The sequence below is a fragment of the Trachemys scripta genome, chromosome 11, assembly GCF_013100865.1.
Source record: "Trachemys scripta elegans isolate TJP31775 chromosome 11, CAS_Tse_1.0, whole genome shotgun sequence".
Classification (NCBI taxonomy): domain Eukaryota; kingdom Metazoa; phylum Chordata; order Testudines; family Emydidae; genus Trachemys; species Trachemys scripta.
In genome coordinates, this window is record NC_048308.1 from 7847244 (window position 1) to 7870568 (window position 23325).

At 42.8% G+C, this 23325-nt stretch overlaps 1 protein-coding gene across 2 annotated transcripts in view; it reads right to left on the bottom strand.

Moving 5' to 3' along the window:
• Positions 1–1998: 1998 nt before the first annotated feature.
• Positions 1999–23325, bottom strand: part of TFCP2L1 (transcription factor CP2 like 1) — a 40756-nt gene continuing 19429 nt past the window's right edge. Inside the window, exons 3-15 of one of the 2 annotated variants that reach the window (XM_034786464.1) lie at positions 19934–20010; positions 18411–18516; positions 18038–18144; positions 17213–17365; positions 15479–15589; positions 13569–13660; positions 12019–12067; positions 11828–11921; positions 9976–10066; positions 9132–9232; positions 7763–7905; positions 5307–5358; positions 1999–4340 (exon numbers count right to left, since the gene is read on the bottom strand). In XM_034786464.1, coding sequence (XP_034642355.1) covers positions 4303–4340; positions 5307–5358; positions 7763–7905; positions 9132–9232; positions 9976–10066; positions 11828–11921; positions 12019–12067; positions 13569–13660; positions 15479–15589; positions 17213–17365; positions 18038–18144; positions 18411–18516; positions 19934–20010 — 1214 coding nt within the window. In that variant the 3' untranslated portion in view covers positions 1999–4302. The remainder of the gene's footprint in view (positions 4341–5306; positions 5359–7762; positions 7906–9131; positions 9233–9975; positions 10067–11827; positions 11922–12018; positions 12068–13568; positions 13661–15478; positions 15590–17212; positions 17366–18037; positions 18145–18410; positions 18517–19933; positions 20011–23325) is intronic. The other variant, XM_034786465.1, reaches the window with a different exon arrangement.

A 23325-nucleotide genomic window follows, 5' to 3' on the forward strand; every position in this document is an offset into this window, starting at 1 on the left:
CCAGTTGGGTCTCTAAGCTTGATCAACCAGAGTTCATTACAGTGAATAGAAATTAAACAAAGCAGAATGCCAACTAAAGCCAAAGGACACAGCAAATACCTAGCTCATATACATGTCAATATACACAGGACAGTATATATATTACATTATTAGGAAATTGCCCTCCATAGATTTAAAAAAAAACCCAGATATTCTTCAATGTGTTGAAGCGTTAGATTTTATATCCAGTTAGATCCCACTTAATACAACTAGAGCCAAGTCTGAAAAGCATCAGGAGACATCTCAGACTGTTTAAATTCTGGCCAATTAACATAACAAGGAGTGAGTACCTGGGGAAGCAAGTGGAGTTTGCATTTTGTCTAACAGCAACTGTCTCATTTTAAGAGGAAGGTACTCATTCAAATCAGCACATTTGTACCTTTTCCTCCAGAAGCTGAATAGATGCATATTTAGGTGCTTTCAAGACTTCTCTAACCACCACCAATTAGGCACGAATTGTCCCAACACACTTACTCCTGTATGCCTGTCGATAAAGTGATTTATTAAATAATTTCAGCTGTTGCTCTGTTTTGGGAATATGTTCGTGCCTTGTTACACGCTGGGAGGTGCCAAACTGCTTTCATTCACACCCATCTATCCCGCTCTGAGCCAGAGATTGCATTGTGACTGTTGCAGATCCCATGACCATTCAGGATACAATGTGTGGTTTCATTAGAACCTCCAGGAATCTAAAGTTCTACTGTACACATTCTGGACAAAAAGCTGGAGAGAGGCAAACTACAGAAATCTCATTCTCCTGAGAGACTGAAGCAGGGCTTTAGTTTGGGTTTAAAAGCACATCAGAGAGGGCAAAATCACAACAGGTTTCAGACATTTAGGCACTTGTATAGATTCCAAATCTGCTATACATTAAAACTAAGTTATTCTAAAGTAATTTGAGCATAGTGGAGATTTTTTTCCTTTAGACATTTAACACACATACAGAACAGCCAAGAGGACAAAATCTGAAGTCTTTGCTCAGTCTTTACTCAGGCAAAACATCCATAACTGCAGTGGGAGGTTTGCCTGCATCATGCTCCTAGATTTGACCCAAAGATATTGCTCTGACTGGTGTCCCTATATGCATTGGCAGTGTATTGATAAGGATTTTTGGTCTATGCATCCATCACAGCATAGTCTGTGGATTATACAGCATGATCTTTTTAGTCAATGCAAATTCCCATATAGCCTTTAGGACGTAATAGATTAATAACCTGTCTATGTAGGCGTTCTAAAAAACCCCAGTAGCCCTGAAATCGGGCAGCAGGAAGTTCTTAAAATGCACCATTATAGCCAGGATGCACTTACACAGATTTGTACGGATAGGTTTTCGTTACGCAAGTGCAGTCTCCCAAGCGTCCCATTGAGTCAGTGTAATCCCAGTAGAACTATAGTTATTCCTTCACAAGTTAGGGCATTTCGATACATAAAAGTTGTATCACTAACTATAGGACATTTCATTTCAAAATCAAAGACATTCCGTCCCCCTGACTTGTGCCCAGAGAAGTTCTGCGGCACTGCCTCGGATTCACACTTCATCTTAATCAAGGGGTCCATATAAGGGAATGGAGCACTCAGACTGATAGAACTACGGGGCTCAGATCTTGCACCCAGGAAACAAGGGGCACAAGTAAAGTTCCCTGCTCCAATCTGAATAAAATTCATTCAACCAGAGTTTTGGCCCACCTTTCTGCACAAAGTTTCAGCTGGGGCAGCGTACAAAGCAGCCAATTGGGCAAGAGCAGGGCCTGTATTTGAAATGTTAATTAGCAGAGGAGGCTGGGAAATATCTGTAGTAACTGTTCATTGGGGGGATGAGGGGGCAGGAAGAGGTAGGGTTTTTTTGTTTGTTTGTTTTTTTAACAGAAACACCTTTCCATTGGAAAATGTTGGTTCTCCCTCTTCCCCCCCCCCCCATTTTATTTTATTTTATTTATTTGAAAAAAAAATTAAAAAATTGTTGCGTGTCCATTAGAAATTAATCAATCTGCCAGAGTGCCCTGTATCCCCATTTTCCTCTGTGGGCTGGACTCCATCCCACATTACATCTTCCATAATGCACTATGCCGCCACACACAGCTCCCACTCCACCCCCACTGGCTAAGCTACTACACAATGCATCATGGGAACTGGAGTCCAGCCCACAGGGGAGAAGTGGAGCAGGAGGCACCTGAACTACAACTCATTTTGACAATGTTTTGACACTTCCAAGTTGAAATGTTTTGTTTCAACATTTCCAAAACGGCTGTTTTTCAAAACTTTTCATCCTGTGAAACGTTTTGTATTTCAACTGTTCAGACCAACTCAGGGCAAAAAAAAACAAATGGCAAAGTCTCAATTGCCCACAGGAAAGAAATTCTCATTTTCAATCAGCTCTCCTAATTAGCCACCAAAAAGAGTGAAATGCAACAAGGGCCTGATCCAGCATCAATTGAAATCAATGGGAGCCAGATCAGGCCCATAAAGATGAAAAGGAGAATGGTAGATACAGGCATGCAAACAGGAAGCAAGAATGACACAGCAGATGTATGCGAGGAGCAAGTATTCGGAATGCCCCCTTACCTGATCTTAGATTCAAATAAACTGATTGCATAAACTAACACGGCTACCCCCTGATACTTGATTGCATTTGCTACAGCAGATAGCTGATGTAGAAAACAGAAGCTACCACAACTAAAACCTAACATTTACAGCAAGTATCAGTTACCAAAAACTTTCGTTGAATGGAATAAATCCAGAGTTAAGTTGTCAAGAGATTTAAAGTCATTCTCAAAAAACAATGCACTTGACTGAAGCTATTCTAAGCTAAAAAATATATAGTGTGAATTGTTCCCCTTGATTTGTCCTCATTTGCATCCTCCAAAAAAAAAAAATCATTGGATTGTATGTGTGTACATTTCCATCCATGTGGAGTCCTTCTGGCAGCATGCTAAAATGGAACAATACACATTCACCTCTAGTAGCAACAGTGGAACAGATGAAGCTACCAACAAAAAAAACATTTTTTTTTTTGAAAGCAGGTCTTACAGCTGAGTGAAAAAAGAGAGAGGGCAGCTGGAGAAGAGGTCTAGAGAAAGCTTAGCAGGGTACCAAAAATGGAAATTAGCCCAGTATCTGCTGTGTTGTCAAATTGAATGGGAAGGCAGCAGGACGAAATGCTCACCAGGAGCACCGAGAAGGAGAGGAAAGTGTTGGTTGGTTGTTTTTTTAAAGAGGAAAGATAGAACAATGCAGTATGAATCACAAACAGCCATAACTGACTGGTTATAGGAACACAGGACGGGATGCACACAGATACTTAAATATTTATTGGGCCAGAAAACAAACAGACTTAGGCATCTAAAGATTCCACTTTAATTAAACAATGGAACAACTTCAATAGGAGAAACTGAGGGAACCTCACCTCAGAATTTTCCACAGCCTGGTGGGTAGGGACCTCACCTGAGAGAATCTGAACAGGGATCTTCCATGTTTCTACCCCTCAGGATGAGGGGGGACACTTGCACTGGGGATCTCCCACATCCTGTGAGTGTACCCTATCCACCAGGCTAACGATAAGGAAGGTCTTTCTCCCCTCCCCACAGCTGTTATGTTTTGGGTCCCACACGGGCAGCCAAACACCTGTGTTCCTCCAGTTTGTGGATCACTAGCCAAGATAGGTGCCTCCATGCAGCGTGTTGACTTTGTGGATCGCAGTCAAAGGTGCCTATCTCTCCCCATTCATTGTACAGGGAGCCAAGGTGTCTAAATTGGCTTTGTGGCTCGCAATGTTGTTCCAGGGATTTTCTAGGCACTATGACACTCAATGTTGTTACACCTACGCCCGTTCGTGGATCCCACCCATAGTCCTCTGTCTAGAAAGAGGATAAGAGCTTGTATCTGAGATGAGACTGGTGCTGAACGCAAGAGTACTCAGAAGGCACTGTAGATAAACCAGTTCCAGCCATGAGAATTGCTTTTCGTTTTGCATTTCCCTTTAGAAAAAGGCAGATGTATCTGAGCAATAAGCAGGACCCTCAACAATTTAAAAGCCTAAATAGGAGGGAAGGGGTAGAAAAATACACAGACGCTCTGAAGATATTCTCATCTCCATTCTCAGAAAACCACTTGTCTACGAAGTTTGTTTTTCCTTAAGACCTTTGGTATTTTTCAGTTCAAGGGGGCGCTTTATCCAAATGGATCTTCATGTTTCCAGTCTGGGTTGCAGCAATCTTGGTGAGGCATTGTAGTTTTAGGCTGTTACAGTCCTGCTAGGCCGAGTGGTCATTTTAAAATGATGTGGTAGCCATCGTTGCTTTCAGCTGTAATAGCAAAATGCTTTTCAGTGCAAAGATTATTGCGATCTATTTAATATAAAGAAGATGAAGAAATGTAACATTCTGGTCTTTCCTCTAATGCAGCTTACCCTCTGCTACCATAACTAATTAATAAGGATTAATACTGAACGTTCATACAAAAGCATTTTTAAAAATGATTCTAATAGGCGATTAAGGCTAAATTCTGATAATTTACACTAGTGATGTCAATGGACTTATGCCAAATTGGCACCAGTATAAACAGAGAATATGGGCGAGATCCTCATCTACTGAAAATTGGCTTCCATGGAGCTAAGATGGTTTACACCAATTGAGGTTTGGGCCTTTGAATTCAGTGGCTTTAGAATCCACCTAAATTCAATGTAACAGAGCAGAATTTAGTTTCAGATTTACACTGGTATAAGGGAGGGCAGCATTTGGCCCTAGTACTTATTTTTATGCATTCAGCTACCACTCCAGTTGTGCTTGATGCTAGAGATGCAAATCAGAAAAAGTCAGCCTTTTCCAGATAGCTTAGAAGGGATTCAAGGCTTCAAATGCTTCATGAAGAAGTTAGTCTGAGGATTCATTTACCTGTATACTCACTCTCAGATTCTTATCTCAGAGGATACAGTGGTTCTTCATAAATAAAATCCTTCATTAAGAGGAATAATTACTTTACACCTCAGTTATGTCTAGGCTTATCAGAATATGGATTTAAACGGGGATGAGAGATATTTTAGTCGATTAATGCATTTGACTTTTGCAGTGTTATTTGCTACACATTACTTAAATTTACATGGCCAACAAAGGAAACCAAAGTTTCATTTACAGAACTTTTGGTTATTTATATCTGTCATATCCCATCTTTCCATTTCTCAATTCCCCCCCCCCCACCCCATTCTTTCCCTGAAGTTCTTAGGCAGTTGAAAGCAATAATATAAAACGGTAAGTAGCATCAGAATAGCATACCTTTTAATGTGCTGATAACAAAACAAGACTCATCCTGGAAGTTTTGCACCATCTGAATGGCAGGGAAAAAAAACAAGAACAAAAATTCTTCATAACAGTTGATGTCTTAACATTTTGAGCACAACAAGTTTTAATTCAATGCCCAATATAACTTTTAAAGGGAAGGTCAATCAACTGAGCATCAGATCTTACAAAGCACTGAGCATTTTGCCCCAATACAGCAAAGCAACTGAATATAGGAGTAGTCCATTAAAGCCAATGGGACTAACTCATGCTTAAGTGTTTTTCTGGATCAGACCTATAGTGCTCCTCATTTGCAGGATCGAGTCCAAAGATTACCACACAAATTCATTTTTTCCTACTACATCAAGTCACCCAGTGCATCCCCACTCTGGATCGGGTGAGGGTCTGGCCCTTAAACTGGCCTACCTCCATTGACTTCAGCAGGTTTAGGCCAATTTACATCAGGTGGGGTCAGGATCGTCATGCAGGCTTATTATACATTTACTAGTTTTTCACCAGTCTATTTTTAAGTGTCCCAAGCACCAGGGCTTCTATAACTTCCTTGGGGAGACTATTGTCCCTCTCCAACAAGGCCTGATCTCGCACCACTAAAGTCAGTGGCAAACACCCTTTGAAGTCAACAAGGCCTGACAAGGGCCACAGATCTTACTGTCAGGAAGTTAAAAGTCCTGGATCATATCCTAAGCTGGTATATTTCCATTGATTTCAGTGGAATTATGCCGATTTACAATTGCTGAGATATGGTTCCTTCTTTTAAAGTCTAGTTTACTAGTGAAATATTTGTCCAATGAAAGGACGCCGCTCAGTTAAGAGTAGATCATTGCTATCATTTCATTCTTTTGAATATGAGAGGATGTTTGCTCCTAAAAAAAGGAAAAATGGAGTCCTTCCTGTACATACGGAATATCATTAATGTCCTTAAATAAAATAAACTAGACAGCATACATCGGATTACTTTGCTTACATGTAACATTTGCCTGTTTCTTCCTCTCTGCAAGTAGACAATACACATACACCTTGACCAAAATCATATGACAAACTCAAAGAGAAGAGTGAGATCTCTGCTGGTAGGGTTAGTAGCTAACCTAAGCAGAGCTAGTTACTCATGAGAAGCAAACAGATTTTAAAGAAAAGTCCAGCTTCCATTTAAATCCCCAAATAACTGATCAGGTTGGGCACAGAGTGATGAGCTCCTCTGGAAAAGTGTTACAATGGGAGCTGAGGCCCAGAGCTTGGAAGGCAGTTAAGTGCCTAACTTTTTGAGCTTGTTTGAGACGTTAGCTCCCATTGTGTGCTGAGCACTTGAAAATCTGGCCCCTACCTGTTTAAACTTGACCCCAGTGGCAAGCAGAGCAATTCCACTTCCATTCTCTTGAAGTTCTCATGCTAAGCTCCCTTTCCACCTCTGGTTCCCCTCAGGCTAAGTTAACTCCCCTACTCTCTCTCTCTCTCTCCCCCCCACCCCAAATTAGACTTCACTGCACTGGATGTGTGTGCACCTAATGATGCATGAAGTACATTAACTCAGTGCCTCTCCTTTGCATCACTTGTGCCTCTCTGCCACTAGAGCACAAAAGACCAAAAATAAAGTAATAGATATTGTTAATAAGTAACTTAAGTATTTAATTAAGGCCCCTCACACCAGAGGTAGTTGAGGCAATTCCCTCCCTCACAGGTTGCCTCAAAGCACTTCATGCTTATTAAACGCTGAAGGTTTCTGATTTAATCGGGGTGAAATGGCAAGGAGACTTTCAGAGTACGCATTACAGGCTTAAATTTAGGCCCCATTTGAGTCCCGCTCTCTGCTTCGTTTGCTTTAACAACGTTCCTTTCAGGTGTAGGGCCAGTCCATCTAAATGAAGCTCCTTAAGTGATTCTGGTGCATGAAAAGAGTAAGTCATTTAGAGAAAGAAAGAAGAGTGGGGAATTCACTATGAAGTGTTTGTGTAAGCAGGGAACTGCCAAGAATTCAGGGACTTTGTTACATACACCTAGAAAGCAATGGCTTTGGCTCAATGTCTGCAGCCATTGGCTAAGACGGAAGAGTGACTGGCAAGTGATTTCCGGGTGCCCAACCTTAAAGAGCCTGATTTTCAGATCTGGTACCCAAAAAGTTACCACTTTTGAAATTCACTCATTCATTGGAATGAAGATATATTTCATGCGACAGCAAATATCACTGAAAAGGAACTTCTCTTAAGGAGAAAAAAGGAGAGTTGTATGGCTGAATTCTTTGATTTAAGACTCAAAAATATCTTGGACAAGTGTGATAGTTAAACAAATTTTTTAGGCTTAGTAATCTTGACTAGTTCCCTTGGAGACTCTTACATAGTTTTAAAGGTCAGCTTAACTATAAGAAAAGAAAGAAAGAGTCAGGCAGCTGTCTTGAACTCTGATACTTCAGACCAGATGTGTTTGCTTTAGCCCCTTACCTCATTGCTCACTAATACATGGATCCCTGTAGGTCCTTGCCGATAGATCCGATTTATCTGCTGTGGGGAAATGCTATACAAGTTTGCAATCTTCTCAATTAATTCCAGGGTTGTCAGCTCTTCCAAGAAGACTGCATGATATACTGCAATAATTAAGGAAAACAAGCCTTTATACATACAACCAAAAAGCTTGACTTCAATGAATGAATTGGATATAAAAGATCAAGCGCTAGATCTGGAGCTGGTGTAAGTTAGCATAATGCCTTTGAAGTAGCACCAATTTATACCAGCTAAGGATCTGCCCCAAAAGGCTAATATTTATTTCTCTGCATGTAAGAATGCAAGGAAAATCTAGATATGTTTTGGCCCAGATTTGCCTGCAGAAAGACTCAAGAACTGCCAATAAAACCACACATCACAAGACACTAAATGAAACCCCCTTTATACGAGTGCTAGTTGATTTTCTTAGAGAATCGTTTGATTCTGCTGACCCCATTTTGGCACTTTGGATACATCTGAAAGAATTAGTTTGAGCTGCAGGAAGATGAATGAGTTTCTATATTATAAGAAAAAAACCTAGCACACGTGTAGTTCTTTGCATGCATAGATCTCGAAGCAGAGCCCAGAACAGAACCGGGATCTCCTGATGCCCAATCCTGTGGCCTATCCTCCAGGCCCCCACTACCCTCCGGCATTTCTGCATGTGCCATTCTCAAAAGGGCAGAGTCTTGCATCTGTTCTTCAAATTCTATTAACTGAAACAGTTGCCTAAAGTACAATGCTTGCCATTAAAAAGTCAACATCTCCTATATGGTGTTATCAGTTACTTCCTATTTTACATGTGAGGTGATAACTGCAGTAGATCAGATACCAATGGGTGGTAACGTTTGACAATGTTGATTTTTAGAAGGGTAAAGGGGCCACAATCTCCCTTCCATCAAAGGGCTTGAAGGGGACCATGGAGAACTCCTGAAGTGGGCAGGGCCGGCTTGAGAGAGGGCATGGCCAGGACAGCTGGGAGAGGATGCACTGATTCAATTGGTCTCCTCCGTGGCATTCCATTGTAGGGGCTACTGTGGAGCCACTAGCAGAAACTGCCCTGTGTTGATGGCTCCCTTGAGGGAGGGTGGCAGTGCAAACATCACCTGCCTTTCCTGAATAACCCTCAAGTCAGCACAAGTTGCATCTCTGTGGCAGGCAGGATGCTGTCTGTGCTCCATGCCCTTGTGGAGCTGAAGCCAAACCAGTGGAATTTCAGCTGGGGTGAACCACTGTTAACTTTTCAGACATGGAGCAGTCAGATGTGGAGTTCAGAACCAACGCATCTCATCAGACTAGCACTTATGGGAGCAGAGATCAGGAAACTTACCACACAGATTACCATCTCCATTCTCTCGTTTTTGGTGCAGATGAGACCTGTTCTGCTCTGGTTCTTGACAGACATAAATTGTCATTTTAGGCCTTACGTTTCTATGGGTTTAAAAACAAAAGCGAAATTCTTTGTTATTAGACTGTGTTGTTGGTGTGAACCGGTCCACAATGCACTGGAACAGCTGTGGTGGACTCATTTGGGTAGTACATAAAAAGCAGTTAAGGGGAATCTTGACACTAGTGTTGCAGAGGAGAGGAGATGTGCCAGGAGATTTGGTAACAGAAGCTTCCTAACCCTGGGAGATGATGGAATTGGTGCTGAGCAGACTCGACTCCTATGAAGCAAATAAGATTGAGGGTGTTCAGCACCACACAGGAGGCCCTTAGTACATAGAAGGCCAAAGTCCTCAGTTACTGACTTGAGCCCAGCCCGGTTGGTTAGTGAGTGTAGCCACTGCCTCCTGATGAGGGTTAAGAAGCATTTGTGGGCTCAGTCTTTTTAGTCCATTCAAACCTTGGTTTCTGCTGAGACAGGCAACACAGGTACCAGATGGGATGTGAACATGTCTCTACTGGGAAGCACATTGAGACCGCTAACTGATTCCAAACAGACCACTGAAAACCACATTATGCTAATGACTTTTCACTCATCTCTGACCTAGGCGGTATTCAAACCCATACCTTAGGGTGAATAGCCCATTGCCAACCCCCTGAGCCAACCAGACTCTAAGTAGACCTACTTCGAGGACTTTACAGAGGCGCTGTAACCAGAGACACTGAATTAACACTGGAAGCACCAATGGATGCCGCAATAGTAGTATCTGGAAGAGATAGGTACAAACCTTCCTTTGATTGCATTAAAGAGCCGAATTCCATCAGCAGGCCCACAGATCTGAACAAAATCTTCTTTGGACATCTTCAGTAAGTCAGCACCTAGACATTTCGAGGTTATTTTTAGAGGTTAAACAAAACAAAAGAGCTTCCAAATAATCCGAAACATGTACAGCTGGACCAGTTAAGAGATGCTGGATGAACAGTTAACATTCCCAGGGTGTGCACTGCAATCGATCCCTTCACAACAGATTTTCTGCAAGTCCACAGAATGGCCAATAATGAGCAGTGGTCCAGAGGAAGTGCTTTCAACTGCCACATGCACAAGCTAGACTGAGTTCCTAGTTAGTGGGCCAAAATCTGCTCTCAACTACACAGGTCAATGTGGTTTTAATCGGAGTAACACGAAACAGAATTTGGCCATGAAACCCTTGCTGCCCTAGATGGCTAGGGCTGGTCATGAGTAGAAGACCTAGCTTTCCTGCTGCACAGGGACATTTTAAAATGTCTTCTTGTTGACCAAGATTATGGAGGTCTTAAACTCAACTTGATGACATTTCTGTTTGTCTGTCTGCAACATAACTTTTGAATGCCTCATCTGACCAATTTCAATGTTTCAGAAAACATGCTATTCAGCATTGTTGGGACCATGTCAGTCCCAGAATATTGGAAAGAAAAGGTGGGTGAGGTGTAATCTCTCTTATTAGACCAATTTCAGTTGGTGAGAGAGACAAGAACTTGTCTCTCTCACCAACCGAAGTTGGTCCAATAAGAGAGATTACACCTCATCCACCTGGTTTCTCTGGAGAAAGTACTAGGCAACAATGGATATTGGATTTCCCCTATTGATTTTTGGGGAAATGGGGGACACATGGAGCCTCTGCCTTCTGATTACCACAGCCACAACTTCAAGCATCTCCGCAATTATCTCTAGATCAAACATCGGATTGATGGCACCCATTAATACCATCCAGCATAACAATTCCCAACCTCTCCCCAGCCTCCTAATAGAGTTGGACTCATTGACACCTTGACAAACTGAATGGATTTATCTCCCAGATTAGCAATGGTGGGGAAGGGGAGAAATGGGGTGTACACACAGGCACTGGCACCTGGGGGGAGAATGGAGGATTGCACGGGAGGCACACAGAGCCCCTCATATTGGAGGGAAGGTTGGAAAAGAGGTGCACACAGAGCTACTAGCATACGATGTGGGGAGGAGGGAAGTGGGTGACCCTGATATGAGAGAGGGAAAATGGGAGGCACACAGAACCCCTGTCAGGGTGGGGAGGAAGGGAGAGAAGTTGCAGAGAGTCCCTGAAACAGAAGGAGTTGGGAGGTTGCCCCACAGGGAGCTTGTAGGTGGGGAGACAGAGGGAACCAAGGAGCCCCGATATGTCCAATAAGCTCAGCCTTCTCAAGCTACAAAGTGTGTCGCCTCCTAGATATTGTACCTTTCAGATATTCACAGTCAGTTCCTTCCTCGAACGCATGATGAAAGTTAGCTTAAATTGGAACAACCCATGCACATTTCATGCACCAATGAGAGAGAGTAGAATTTCAGTGACCGAGATTTTCAAAACCAAGTTGCCCAAAATTAGACTTCAAAGCCCAGATTTTGGCACCTAAATGAGTGGCCCAGTTCACACAAGTGCTGAGTATTTAAGCAGCTCCGATTAAGATTATATAGGGACTTAGGAACTTAACTTTAGGCATCCAGTTTTGGAAACCCTGACCAATCTTTTTTAGGGTTCGTCCAAACCGCAGCTCACCGTTTTCTTTGACAAACGCTACCAACCTCCAAAGAATGATCCACGCTTGTACCAGAAAAACAAAACAAAAACACGGACCACTTAAACTCACCCGAGAAACTTGAGAAGAGTCTACAGAATGGAGAAAACCTATTACGATGAAGCCACTGCTGGACATCTTGAATAGAAGCAGAGGGAAGGAGGTGCTACATTGCAAAAAGAATAAGAGGGTCTTGAAATGAACTGTTCAGCAGTGTCCTAAAAAAAGAAAAGCACCACATTAACATGATCTCAAATACTTACATCGTTGCTGGGAGGCAGGAGCTCCACTTGGTGGGTTGGAGAACTGTTGCTAAAAAATTGTATAAAGCAGGGAGAGAAAAAAACGTTATTTTAAAATTGACATTGAAAATTGTTGGTTGTCTTTCCCCACCCCCAAACCCCTTATCTTGACTGTCAAGAATTTTATGTCAAGTTGACATTTTTCCCCCCTGATTGGATCAGTTATTTTTTAAATCAGTTTGGGCAAAATTCTGCAAGTAAACTTCCATTGACATTGCCCCTTTGTTGTTGCTTTACAAATCCATCTGGATGGAAAGCAGATGGACTTTGTGGGAGGAAAAAAGTTAGTGCCTTCTAATCCCTCTCCGCAAGATCTTGCATTAACTCCTTGAGAGGAATGTGTGCCAAGGAAAAGTGGTGGAGGGAAGTGAAGGGAAGAGAGGTCCATCAGATTTAATAATCCTACTACCATGGAATTAATCTTCAGCAGGTTGCAGAAAGCAAAACATGTTTACTCCTAAATGTCACATTTATAGAATAAAGCTAACCTTGACCCTGAACCATATGATCAGTTGCACACATGCACTCCCATTGGCTTCACTGGAGTTTGCAGAGGTGCAACTGAGGGCATGATCAGGCCCCTTAAGCTCTGTACTGAACCAAAACATCACAGCAACTGTGAGTGCATTGTCAGGTCTCCCACATATTGGGAGGAAAACATTGAGTTCAAACTTTTCAGCTGGGCAAGTCTCTATCCTCAAACCATCATGCTAAGCGGGTCTGACCTGCCAATGCAGGCTGGGCACAAACATTTTACCATCCCTGGGCCAAGCCATCAAACTCCCAGGGATGTTCAAAGGAGTTTGCCTGCGCAAAAACGGAGTAAAGAAGGACCCCATGATTTGACCCCAGTGTTATTATTTTAAACAGGGCAAATTGTATTTGAACAGTGTTAGCCCAAACTGGTTTAAACCATGTTTCAAACAAACATGTTCTATCCTCCAGGGTGGACTGGGCCTTAAAAAAAATGCTAAAGATTTGCCTATAGAGCTAATGATTTACCTTTGAATAGAAGTGAGTGCTCAGAAGAGAGTTATCAGCTAGCATGCTAGTGTCTATTTTTGCAGTCTGAATATTTTCCCCACCCTCACAGGGCCTAAGTCTGTCAGTGCAGAGCAGAGATATCATCAGGCCTGTTTACATACATTAAATTTAAAATGAGAACACTAGATATCCGTTATAAAAACACTTAAGACCTAACACTGCCCTCACTGATGTACAGAGCAGAACTTTCACTGACCATCCCATAGTCTCTCAGTGTAAAATATTATTCCCGTCCCCTGCCCAATACAGCACACAGATCGGGCATGTGTAATCAGACCGTTAAACTGCAAGGAGGTGGGAAATGCAGCCATTTCCTTCTGGGAATTCTTGTGGGAAGAGTGGACTTTAAAGTTGGAATAAGCACTGAGCTCCAGGCTAAGCTGGTTCTTGATCTATTATACGGTATCAAACCAATGCACGCACACATGCTACACGCCAACTGAGAAGAGAAAGCATTTATTACATACCCATCTCCAAGGCTGAAGCTGTTTGGAGAACTGTTGTAACTTGGAGATGGAGCGTTGTTCACTTGATAAGGCAAATCTGGCCATGGAGAACACTAAAAACAAAGCCAATGGGGACACTGAGCAAAGCAGGCTTAAATAGGGGGCCTGATTCTTCCCTCACACCACGTATGGCACTGTCACTCCATTAAGGTCAGCAATTTACCCCTGCTGAAAGGAGGAGCAGGCCTAGTGATCTATACTCTGCATTGCAAGAGGACTGAGGCGGTCCCAAATTAGTTCTAATTGTGCTTTCTCCATATATTCCTTTTCAGAAAGCCTGTCCCAAACTAACACTGAGCCAAACTGTGCTCTTCCTTACATCTGGGCAACACCTATAAATCAATTCTCACTGAAGGCAGGATTTGGCCCGCAATACAGAAGTTTCCCAGCTGCCAGATTCTGGTCTCAATTATAAATCCCAAGTAACTCCAGACTAGAATGACTAATTAGATGAGCCATAGGCACGTCAGTGGAGTTACGTCAGGTTTATACCAGCGTGAGAGCAGAATTTGGCCTGGTAGCAACAAAGGAAGTCAAGTTTATAAATACAGGCTATAGGAAAACCTAAGGCAGGCACACAAAAGGCTACCAAAAACCACTGCAAACATAGGCCTGATTCCACACTCCGTTCCACTGGTGTAAATCCAAAGTAACTTTACTGAAGCCAATGGAGTTGGTTACAGTGATGTAAATCCAGAACAACAACAGAATCTGGCCCTGTAGTCAACCTGTTAAGAGCCCATGACTATACTATGCAGCGTCCCTGTTTGCAGTGATAAAGCAGGAGACAATCTGTGGAATTCTTGGAGTTTTATCACCTCCACAAACACAGCTTTAAACAAATATTTAACTCGTTGGCAACCAGGGCTAGAGGATTTCCTGATTCAATGTGTTAAAGTGCACTGGTACTAACAGCAAGAGCTCTGTATCTGCCCATGCTGTAGGATTAGGTTTCTCTGCACAGCAGGGTCTTGCTGGCAAAGGCTACTAGATTATAGGACAAATTATATGGTATTTGATTATTCCAAGTAACTATAGACCAAAAACTGTTCTCCTAGGGAATGGGGAGAGCTTATTTAAAGCAAGCAAAAAGAAAATTAAATTGTCTTAAGGAGTGAGACACTGTTTAAATAAAAAAAAACTTGATCTTCCCATCAGCGGCAGTTCCAGGACTAAAATGCCAGCCTATAGAACATTCCCATAAGGAAGGTGGTACCTGACTCCTAAACAGATTATAGAGGTGCCCTTGGCTGGTGCTTCTGCAGCCCAATACGGGTTATGCACAAGCTTTAGTGCACAGTGTAATCATGATGTTAAAAAGAAAAAGTAGATCTCATATGACCCATACCTCACACACAACATTCTTCAAACGCGAGCCCATTGTAGAGTGAAGCTAGCAAAGACCAAGCTCACTATAATGGCTTGTTCTAAAGGACATCCATGAAGGAAAGGAAATTGCCAATTGGATCAGACCATCTCTTCCAGCATCCTGTCTTTGACTCCACCCAGTACCAGATGGTTCAGAGGAAAGTGTAAGCCACGTGTATGGGATACTTATTTGGAGGGGACAGTTCAGGGGGTGGTGGGAGGTGAAAGACAAATCGCTCCTTAACCCAGTTAATGGCTGGTTTATGCTCTAAAGCACAAGGGTCCAATATTCCTTATAAACTTTAGTTCCATCTAATATAGCTTTTTATGAAAAGTCTAATCCCTTTTATATAGTTTCATTAAGCTCTCAGTCTCAATGAGACCTTGCCGAGTGGATCCCCACAAACTCATTCAACCCAGGGCAGAAGTCATTCCTTTTGTCATTTTAAGTGTGTGGCCCAACCTATTAAACCAGTGTGCTGTACATGACTGAAGCATCTTACCTCTGTGAGAATGGTCGTATCATAGGAGGGCTGGTATTTCTCCTTCTCTTGGGCAGTCTTCTTCTCCATTTTCTCTCTGTCAGTTTTCTGCTTTCTGTCAGCTCCCTTAGGCTAGAAGCACAGAGTACAAGCTTTTCCTTATGCCTCGCTTCACAGGGTGGGTAACAGGGGGCCATAGGTTTCATCTGATCTGTGCACAAAAGCCTCATTGACATCAATGGGCTTTCTATACATGAAAGAAGGGCAGGACAAGGCCTCTATTTTCCAAGCAGCAGTTCATAGAAAAATCTCTACTGGATCTACAACATCCTTTGTTAACATTGTCATGCCTGTAGCATTTCCTAAACATGTTGAGTGCTACACAAGCTGTTTGCTTTCACAGGATTTGATACTATCTTAGAGCCTGAATCTCTGATGGAGGAACACACTTCAATGAACACCTGCGTTATTTCTCCAGGGACTATAGATGTTATGAAAACTAAAGAGGGGTCAGAGTGGATCACCAAATCCAGCCCCCATGCTCCCCACCAGTCTATGGGGAAGTTTAGATTCAGATCTAACCGAAACCCTGATCACCCGTCCCGAAATGGATTCAAGTACCTGCTCGTTCCAGGTTTGCCAAAAAGCTTCAGACATGAACAGAGACCGAGAACTAGGCTGCCCATCTTCCTCTCCTCTATGCCACACAACGGAGAACTACTTGCAACATTTAAGGCCCTTCTCGAGGGCTTATCTGAGAGTAGTCTAGGGAGTCGTTATTCTCCTCCGCTACTCAGGAAGAGCTAACTAAAAACTAACTAAACTAAAAAAGGAGCCAGATTCTGCTCTCAGTTCTATGGGTGTAAATCCAGAGCATGCCACTGAAGCCAGTGAAAACACTCTGGATTTATACAATGTAATAGATCAGGGGTCTCCAATGCGGTGCCTGCGGGCGTCATGGCGCCCGCTGGGCACCTGTGGGCGCCTGCCTACTGGCTGCCGGAAAAGCAGCCGCCAAAATGCCGCCAAGAAGCGGCAAGGTCAAGAAGCGCTACCGCCAAAATGCCACTGAATTTTGGCGGCATTTTGGCGGCGACGCCGCTTGACATTGCCGCTTCACGGCAGCATTTCGGTGGCTGCTTGTCCGGCGGCTATGGTCCTCGGCGGCTGGTCATCTGGCACCCGCCCCATGGAACAAGTTGGGGACCACTGTAATAGAGCAAAGGTTGGCTTTGGTATCTTAACAGGCAGTGACAGAAGTTACCAAGTGCCGGGACTGGAGCAGGTAGAATATACGCACCATCTCTATGGCTAATTCTTTCCCGCTATTGGTGACTCAATGAGCAATACCTTTTACGGTTGAAGAGACTCGGATATGAGAGCTCTATTCTGTGCATTCGTGCCTTCCCAAGGAGCTGTGAGCCCCTCCAAGCAGAGTTGATTGTTTAAAAATCCAGAGAACAGAAAGGACTGAGATCTGGGCAGATCTCGGTCTGAGTGCATGAAGCCGGTCCACTGAACGTAGCTAGCTGTGCAGTGCACTTTGAGATCTCTGTTGCTAGGATGTTGTGCCTTTTCCATAACAGGTGCTACTGATAAGAGTACGAGCGCACCTGTTTAATACCTTTATTCTTTTGCTTTATTGTAATGCCTGAAATACTAACAAACATTTTTAAAACCTTGCACACAGCAAGAGCAATATTCCCAGTGTCTCGAACTCCAGAGAGAATTTGGGAAAACCGAACTAGCCCATACCTTGAACACTTTGATCTGGCAGCTTGCAGAATGCAAGTGTTCGGTATATTCGCCATTCTCATTCTGTTTAAATGTGTCGATTTGTATCCTGAAGGGCACCCCTTTCTCTCCACCATGTTTCCTTGGCGTAAATTCTGTACTGATGCAATGTACCTGGCGAAACAGAAGCTGTCTTTATAACTAGAGATGGCTCAAAGTTGCAAAAGATCTGAATTTCAAGCCCCCGAAGTTCAGGCGTGTATGCAAGTGGGGGTTTCAAGTTTAGTTCTGGCCCATCTCTTATTTTCTGGAGGAAACGTAGAAAGAGTTCAGAACAAAATAAAGAGAGTTCAGAAGAGTGACAGGACAAGCAGCCTGGAGAAAAACTGAACATATAGAAAAGCAGGCTTTGGTGTCGCATACATACAGATTTAAAAAAATAAAATAGATATTAAGGGTGGGAAAGCCCCATGAAGTCTGAGATTTTGCAGACTCTGAGCCATTTGGGGTGTTTGCAAAACTAGAGTTTATGGCCTTTTCCCCCCCATAAATGAAACCCATCTTTAAGAGGAGAGTGGATATTTAAAGAGACATACAGATCATTCTACCTACAACAGGGCCTGTGCTGTGTGTTAAGAATAGAAGATGCAGCCCCACCCCCAAAAACTAAATTGGCACAAGTGAATATCCTATAAATAGGACATCAATGCACACACTCATCGATGGAGCATGGGTATTTTCCTTAGTATATTTCTTTCCCACACCTCAGATACTTTTTCAGTCTCTGTGTACCCTTATTCCATCATACCATTCCATTTACTGCATGCAAATCCATTCATTCCTTACCTGAATGAATGCAGATGCTCTTTTGGACGGATCCCACAGAAATTCAACAGTGTTTAGCTGGGTCGGGCTGGCCCTGGGATCTAAGATACCGACTGACAGTGGGATATCTGTAGAAGAAAACCCCTAAAATTTTAAAAATATTAAATTGAAGACAACCAACCAAGTTTTCATACAGTTACCAGACTCATTTGAAAAGCCAAGACAACCAACGAGGTATCCAGTTTAAACCAATGCAGCTGTGGTTTCTTTCACCCCTCCCTGCACATGCACACACCATTACAATTTTTCTAAAAAAGCAAACTCTGAAAAATCCTTCACGCAGCTCACAGCCAGCTCCAAACACTTTATGGGAACCATAATGAAATAATCTCACCTATATCAAGGATGCGGTCCCCAGGCCGGCTCCATCTCCAGCCCTCCAGCTGCTGGTGTTCTGTGTATTGCAGACGCCGATCATGGAAAACCACCCGAAGGATGCTCTGTTAAGAGAGGAGGGCAAAATGAATTAGGGGAGCCAGAAGCCCTTTTCCGGAGAGGATTTTGGTTTCCCAGTGTCAGAGATGGGGGTCTGATCTGTTCCTCCTCCATGAGTCTAACTCCCATCGAGGAGGAGATCAGAGTGTCCCAGTGAAAGCCACCCATCTCCATTTATGTCAAATTCCATTGAGAGATGGTTCATCAAGGCAATGCTCTCTTTGAACTTCAGAGACCTTGTCAATGGGAATTTGCCTTGATTCCAGCAATCTATGGCCAAGCCATTGATGTAGGGTTTGCCCCAGTGCACCTCTTCCAGTGTAGACTACGAAAGCCTCTGTTTGCACCAACAGAGCTTGCTCCCCTTTCACTTCAGGTTTGGACTGGTGCAGCTACATCAGTGGCCAGAGACCAAATGCCCAGAATCAGGGCAAATGCCCATTGCAGGCAAAGCCAAAGAGACTTTGTACTAATGTATTGCTTTGCATATGCAAAGTGCTGCACTGCCACAAGCTAATTATCCCTCACCTCCCAGTTTCCAAGTCCATTGTCTTGCTGTTGCCATCCATTCAGAATGGAAGTGAGAGATTAATTTTGCATATAAAATTAGAGAAAGGCCCAAACCAAAACCTAGATCCAAGCACTTGCTTGCTCTCCTAGCAAGAGAGCGTGTGTGCAAATCTGAACCCAGAGCCACGTTTTATAAATCCTTCCTGTCATGGGCTGAATAAAAAACATGGAATTCAAATATGCTTGAACTCTGGAGATGGTCTAAATCCAGATCTGGATCCAAATTTTGCAAATGGCCCTTCTCTAATGAAAATCCCTGGATCACAACCACAAGAATTTGGGCAAGGAGGGCTTGAAACCAGAACCAAGATCTGGATCCAAAAATCCCTGTATTTGTAAAATTCAAACCCCAGAGTCAAACAACCCAGAACTCAGGAGGTAGTTCTGTATGTTGTGGGTTGAGTCCATCACTAACGTAAACTTGAGCTGTGTAAGACCTGTGTGAGAAAGCTATGTGAAAAGCTGGAGTCCTCCTTCTGAACACGTATCTGAGCCCAGGTGCATTGAACCTGGGGTTGGTTTATAGCTTTGCATGGGTTAAGCCAGTAGATGAAGTGATGCTCAATGGTTTCAGCCCAGTTTAGCTTTGAATTTTGGGATTCATCTGAACCCAAAACTCAGAGTGAAACTCTGAGGGCACGATTGTAACCAAAGCAAAGGTTTAGATGAAACCCTGCAAAGCAAAACTGCACATGCAGCTCTAACCAACTCAGGAATCAGGCCTTCAGTCCTGCTCCCATTAAAGTCAATGGCAAAATATCTCCCATTGTCCTCCATGATAAGCACGGTCAGGGCCTTGATTTGTGTCTGTATGTAGTAGCAGGAAGAAAAGAAATCTATATTTCTCCTTACCTTTACATATTTTGTGTTTAAATCTTGAAACTCTCCCAATTTCCTATTCTCAAGTAGACGGATTTCATAAGACTGACCTAGAGTTTAAGGAAACATTTCCAAGGTGTTTAACATGTTGTAGCAATGAGAGAGTCATGCTGGCATTCATGTTGCTAATAAAGCATAAGACTGATCAGGGAAGGGTCATTCTTGGCAACATAACTCGTTTGTCCCATTAATGAGTGGACATTAACGCAAGGCAGAAATTTGAGGGGAAGATAGTCCTGTGGTTAATGCCCTGGAGTGGGCATTAGGAGATTTAGGCTCATTTCCCAGCTCTGCCACAGATTTCTTGTTAGACTCTGGGAAAGTCACTTAATCTTTGTACTGTCATTCCCCACATAAAATGGGGACAATAGCACTTATTCCTTTGTCTTGTCTACTTGGTCTAAGTATTGAAGTCTCTTACTATATGTATGTACAGTACCTAGCACAATAGGGCCTCTGAGCTCTACTAGAATGCCCGGGATAATAATCTGAAGCTGATCTTGCTTTCCTTATCACGAGCTTCAAAAGGATTTTTGGGTGCCCAGGGATCACAAGATTGGGCTTGATTGTGGCCTTCCACCATACAGAAATTAGCTCTGACGCTTGTTCGTGCAGGACCAGCGGTGATGGTTTTCTATCATTGTGAGGGATTCAAATCCAAGTATTGGTTTCTTCCATATTAAGAAATTTGCTGATAGTCATATATACTGATGCTATTGTCTGGACCTGGTAAGCACCTGGACATAAGGTACCAGAACCTGGACCGTGCAATGAACCTTTTGTGTATAACCAACTCTGTGTAGTAAACCAGTGCCTGAACAAGGGCAGAACACGATCAATACAATAAATGAAGGGAGTAGATACACAATAGCTGGTTTTTCCAGTTTATCTTGCTGCCCCCTACCCACCCCCCCCTTTAGTGAAGAATGCAGATCATCCTAGAACAAGGCACTCTGAAATGGTGATTGGTTCAGATTTTCTAGCTTAACCAAGGTCATTTTAGCACTGATCCGCCAAAAGACCGCATAGCAGATACATCTGCCCCCAAGCAGCTGCCATTGGTAAAGGAAAAATGCTACATTTCTGGATCCAAATCTGTAAATAGCAGTAGATTTAGGACAGCAGAACTAATGGAAAGATATTGCATTAGAACAGGGTTCCTCTTGGGAATTGCAGCATTGCAGGTTGGCAATGTGAGTGTAGGCAATGTCACTGGAGTGCTGGGATAGTCCAAGCTTATTCTGCTGTCTGGAAAAAAAGAGTAGAGAGGCCATATTCTATCTTCAGTGTTTGCACACCACTCCCACAGATGTCAATGGGAGTTCCACATGCAGGCTATGACCCTTGAATCCAACAACTGGCTAAAGGAGAAAAGGAAACCACATGTAGCTACAGATTAATTACTTGGTGTTAGAAATATATATAAATCTCAGCCCACATTTTGCAAAATCCACCATTTTTACTTCCAAGGAGAACTATATTTTGTAGCAAAACAGACTGTTGGACTGAGACGATGGTGTCTGTAAACCAATAATCCCAGCACACAATGCCATGGGAAATCTTGTGTTCGTACCAAGGAAATAGTCCATTGAGTATTCTCTTGATCAGGAATATAACTTTATTCACATGGCAATTTCAGAGAAATTTAGTTCACTGAAACACTTCAGAAATGCCACATGTCTTGTACAGATTTCATAACAACGCTACATAAGCATGTGCTTGACTTTAAGAATGTGAGTAACTCCACTTTCTTCATTGGAACTTAAAGCACTTAAAGTTAAGCACATGCTTAGTGCTTTGCATGAATGGGACCTTACTTTCCTCAGACATTCCTGGAATTCCAACCTGACCAAAAAAAAAAAGCCCCAAGGTTCATTTACAGAAAATTCAGTCGTTTACTAGAAAACACAGACAAGTAATTGCATGTGGCAGGGAGATGAGGATGTGACCATAAATGGGAGGGGAGATGAGCCAAGATGATCTTTCTGTTAAGGTGAATGCTATGAGAGTGTGAGAACCCTCCGTTTAAGTGCCCTACGTAACCTATCAAGTGTTTATGCAAAGGCACTGGCTCTGCGTAAGCCAAATTGTTACACAATAAGAACAAAATACTCACAGGGCCCAATTCAGATGCCACTTACACTGGTAGAAGTCAGGTTTATCCCAACAAAACCCATGGTGTTACATTAGCGTAAGCCCCCGGCTGTTCCCACTGCTGTTATTTCATTACAGCACCACAGATTTTTGACAAAGCCAAATGGAAATAATTGGTCCATCAAAGATGGCTCCGTTTTGGTCTAACTTTCATTGGTAGCATGACTTTACACATCTCATTGCCTCAATGGATTTAGCTCCTCTCAGATCCCTCTTGTACTTACAGAGCTTTACTGTGCAAATATTAACCCAATTAATCACCACCCAAAGCCTACTTTATTATTTGAGAGACCACACACTTCTCTAGAGGTAGATGGGTCTTTCTAGCCTCATTCTACATATGGAGAACTGCAATAGAAAGGCTAAGTGACTTGATCAAGGCCACAAAGTAACTCAGAGCCAGAGCCAGGACTAGCACTAGGTAGTTTCTTGTTCTCAGTCAAATGCTCAGGGTACCGGACAGCTTGATACTTGGTGGCATATTTGCTATTGGTTCTCCCATTAGCCTCTATTGTCCAGCCTTGGTTTATCATTAGCTGTTCACATAAAACAAAAGACCTTACTGGCATAAGAAAGTTGGCCCTACCCCCTCTAGGCTGTCTTTATTCACCAGATAAACTAACAAGTCACTGTGCACCATGTGCTTTCCTACCAACAACAAACAAAATAGCCACATTCTGGATACAAAATGAAGGCTTGAACTGGCAAAAGTTCCACGCATGAAGTTACCATTGAAGTCAGGTTCAATGGATCAGACCTCAAACTGGCTAGAAACAGAGGTTCAGCTCTTTAATAAATGCTGCCTCCAAGAAGGGCTCTGTTATTTTAATATTATGGACACCAAAAGGCGTAAAATGTTTTGGTTCAAAATATATGGATCAAGTGAAAGAAGCCATTGAACTTAATATGGATTCCCTGAAAATCATCATTCGAAAGGATATTCATACACTAGCTGGTTCCCCTTCAACCTGAGTGTTAAATACAGATTCCATCACAAAATAATTAAATATTAAGAATGTTCCTAGTTGAGCTTCCTACACATAAATTGTCTCCTATGGAAAACACTTCCCTTCCACACCCACCCCTGAAACCAAGTTTTAGACTACAGGTCAGGTTAACATCCCTACCAGCATTCCCATAAATATCATTAACGCTAGAACAGGGCACAAACAGGACCGGATTTAAGGGCAGTGGTACCAGCACAGCCGTGT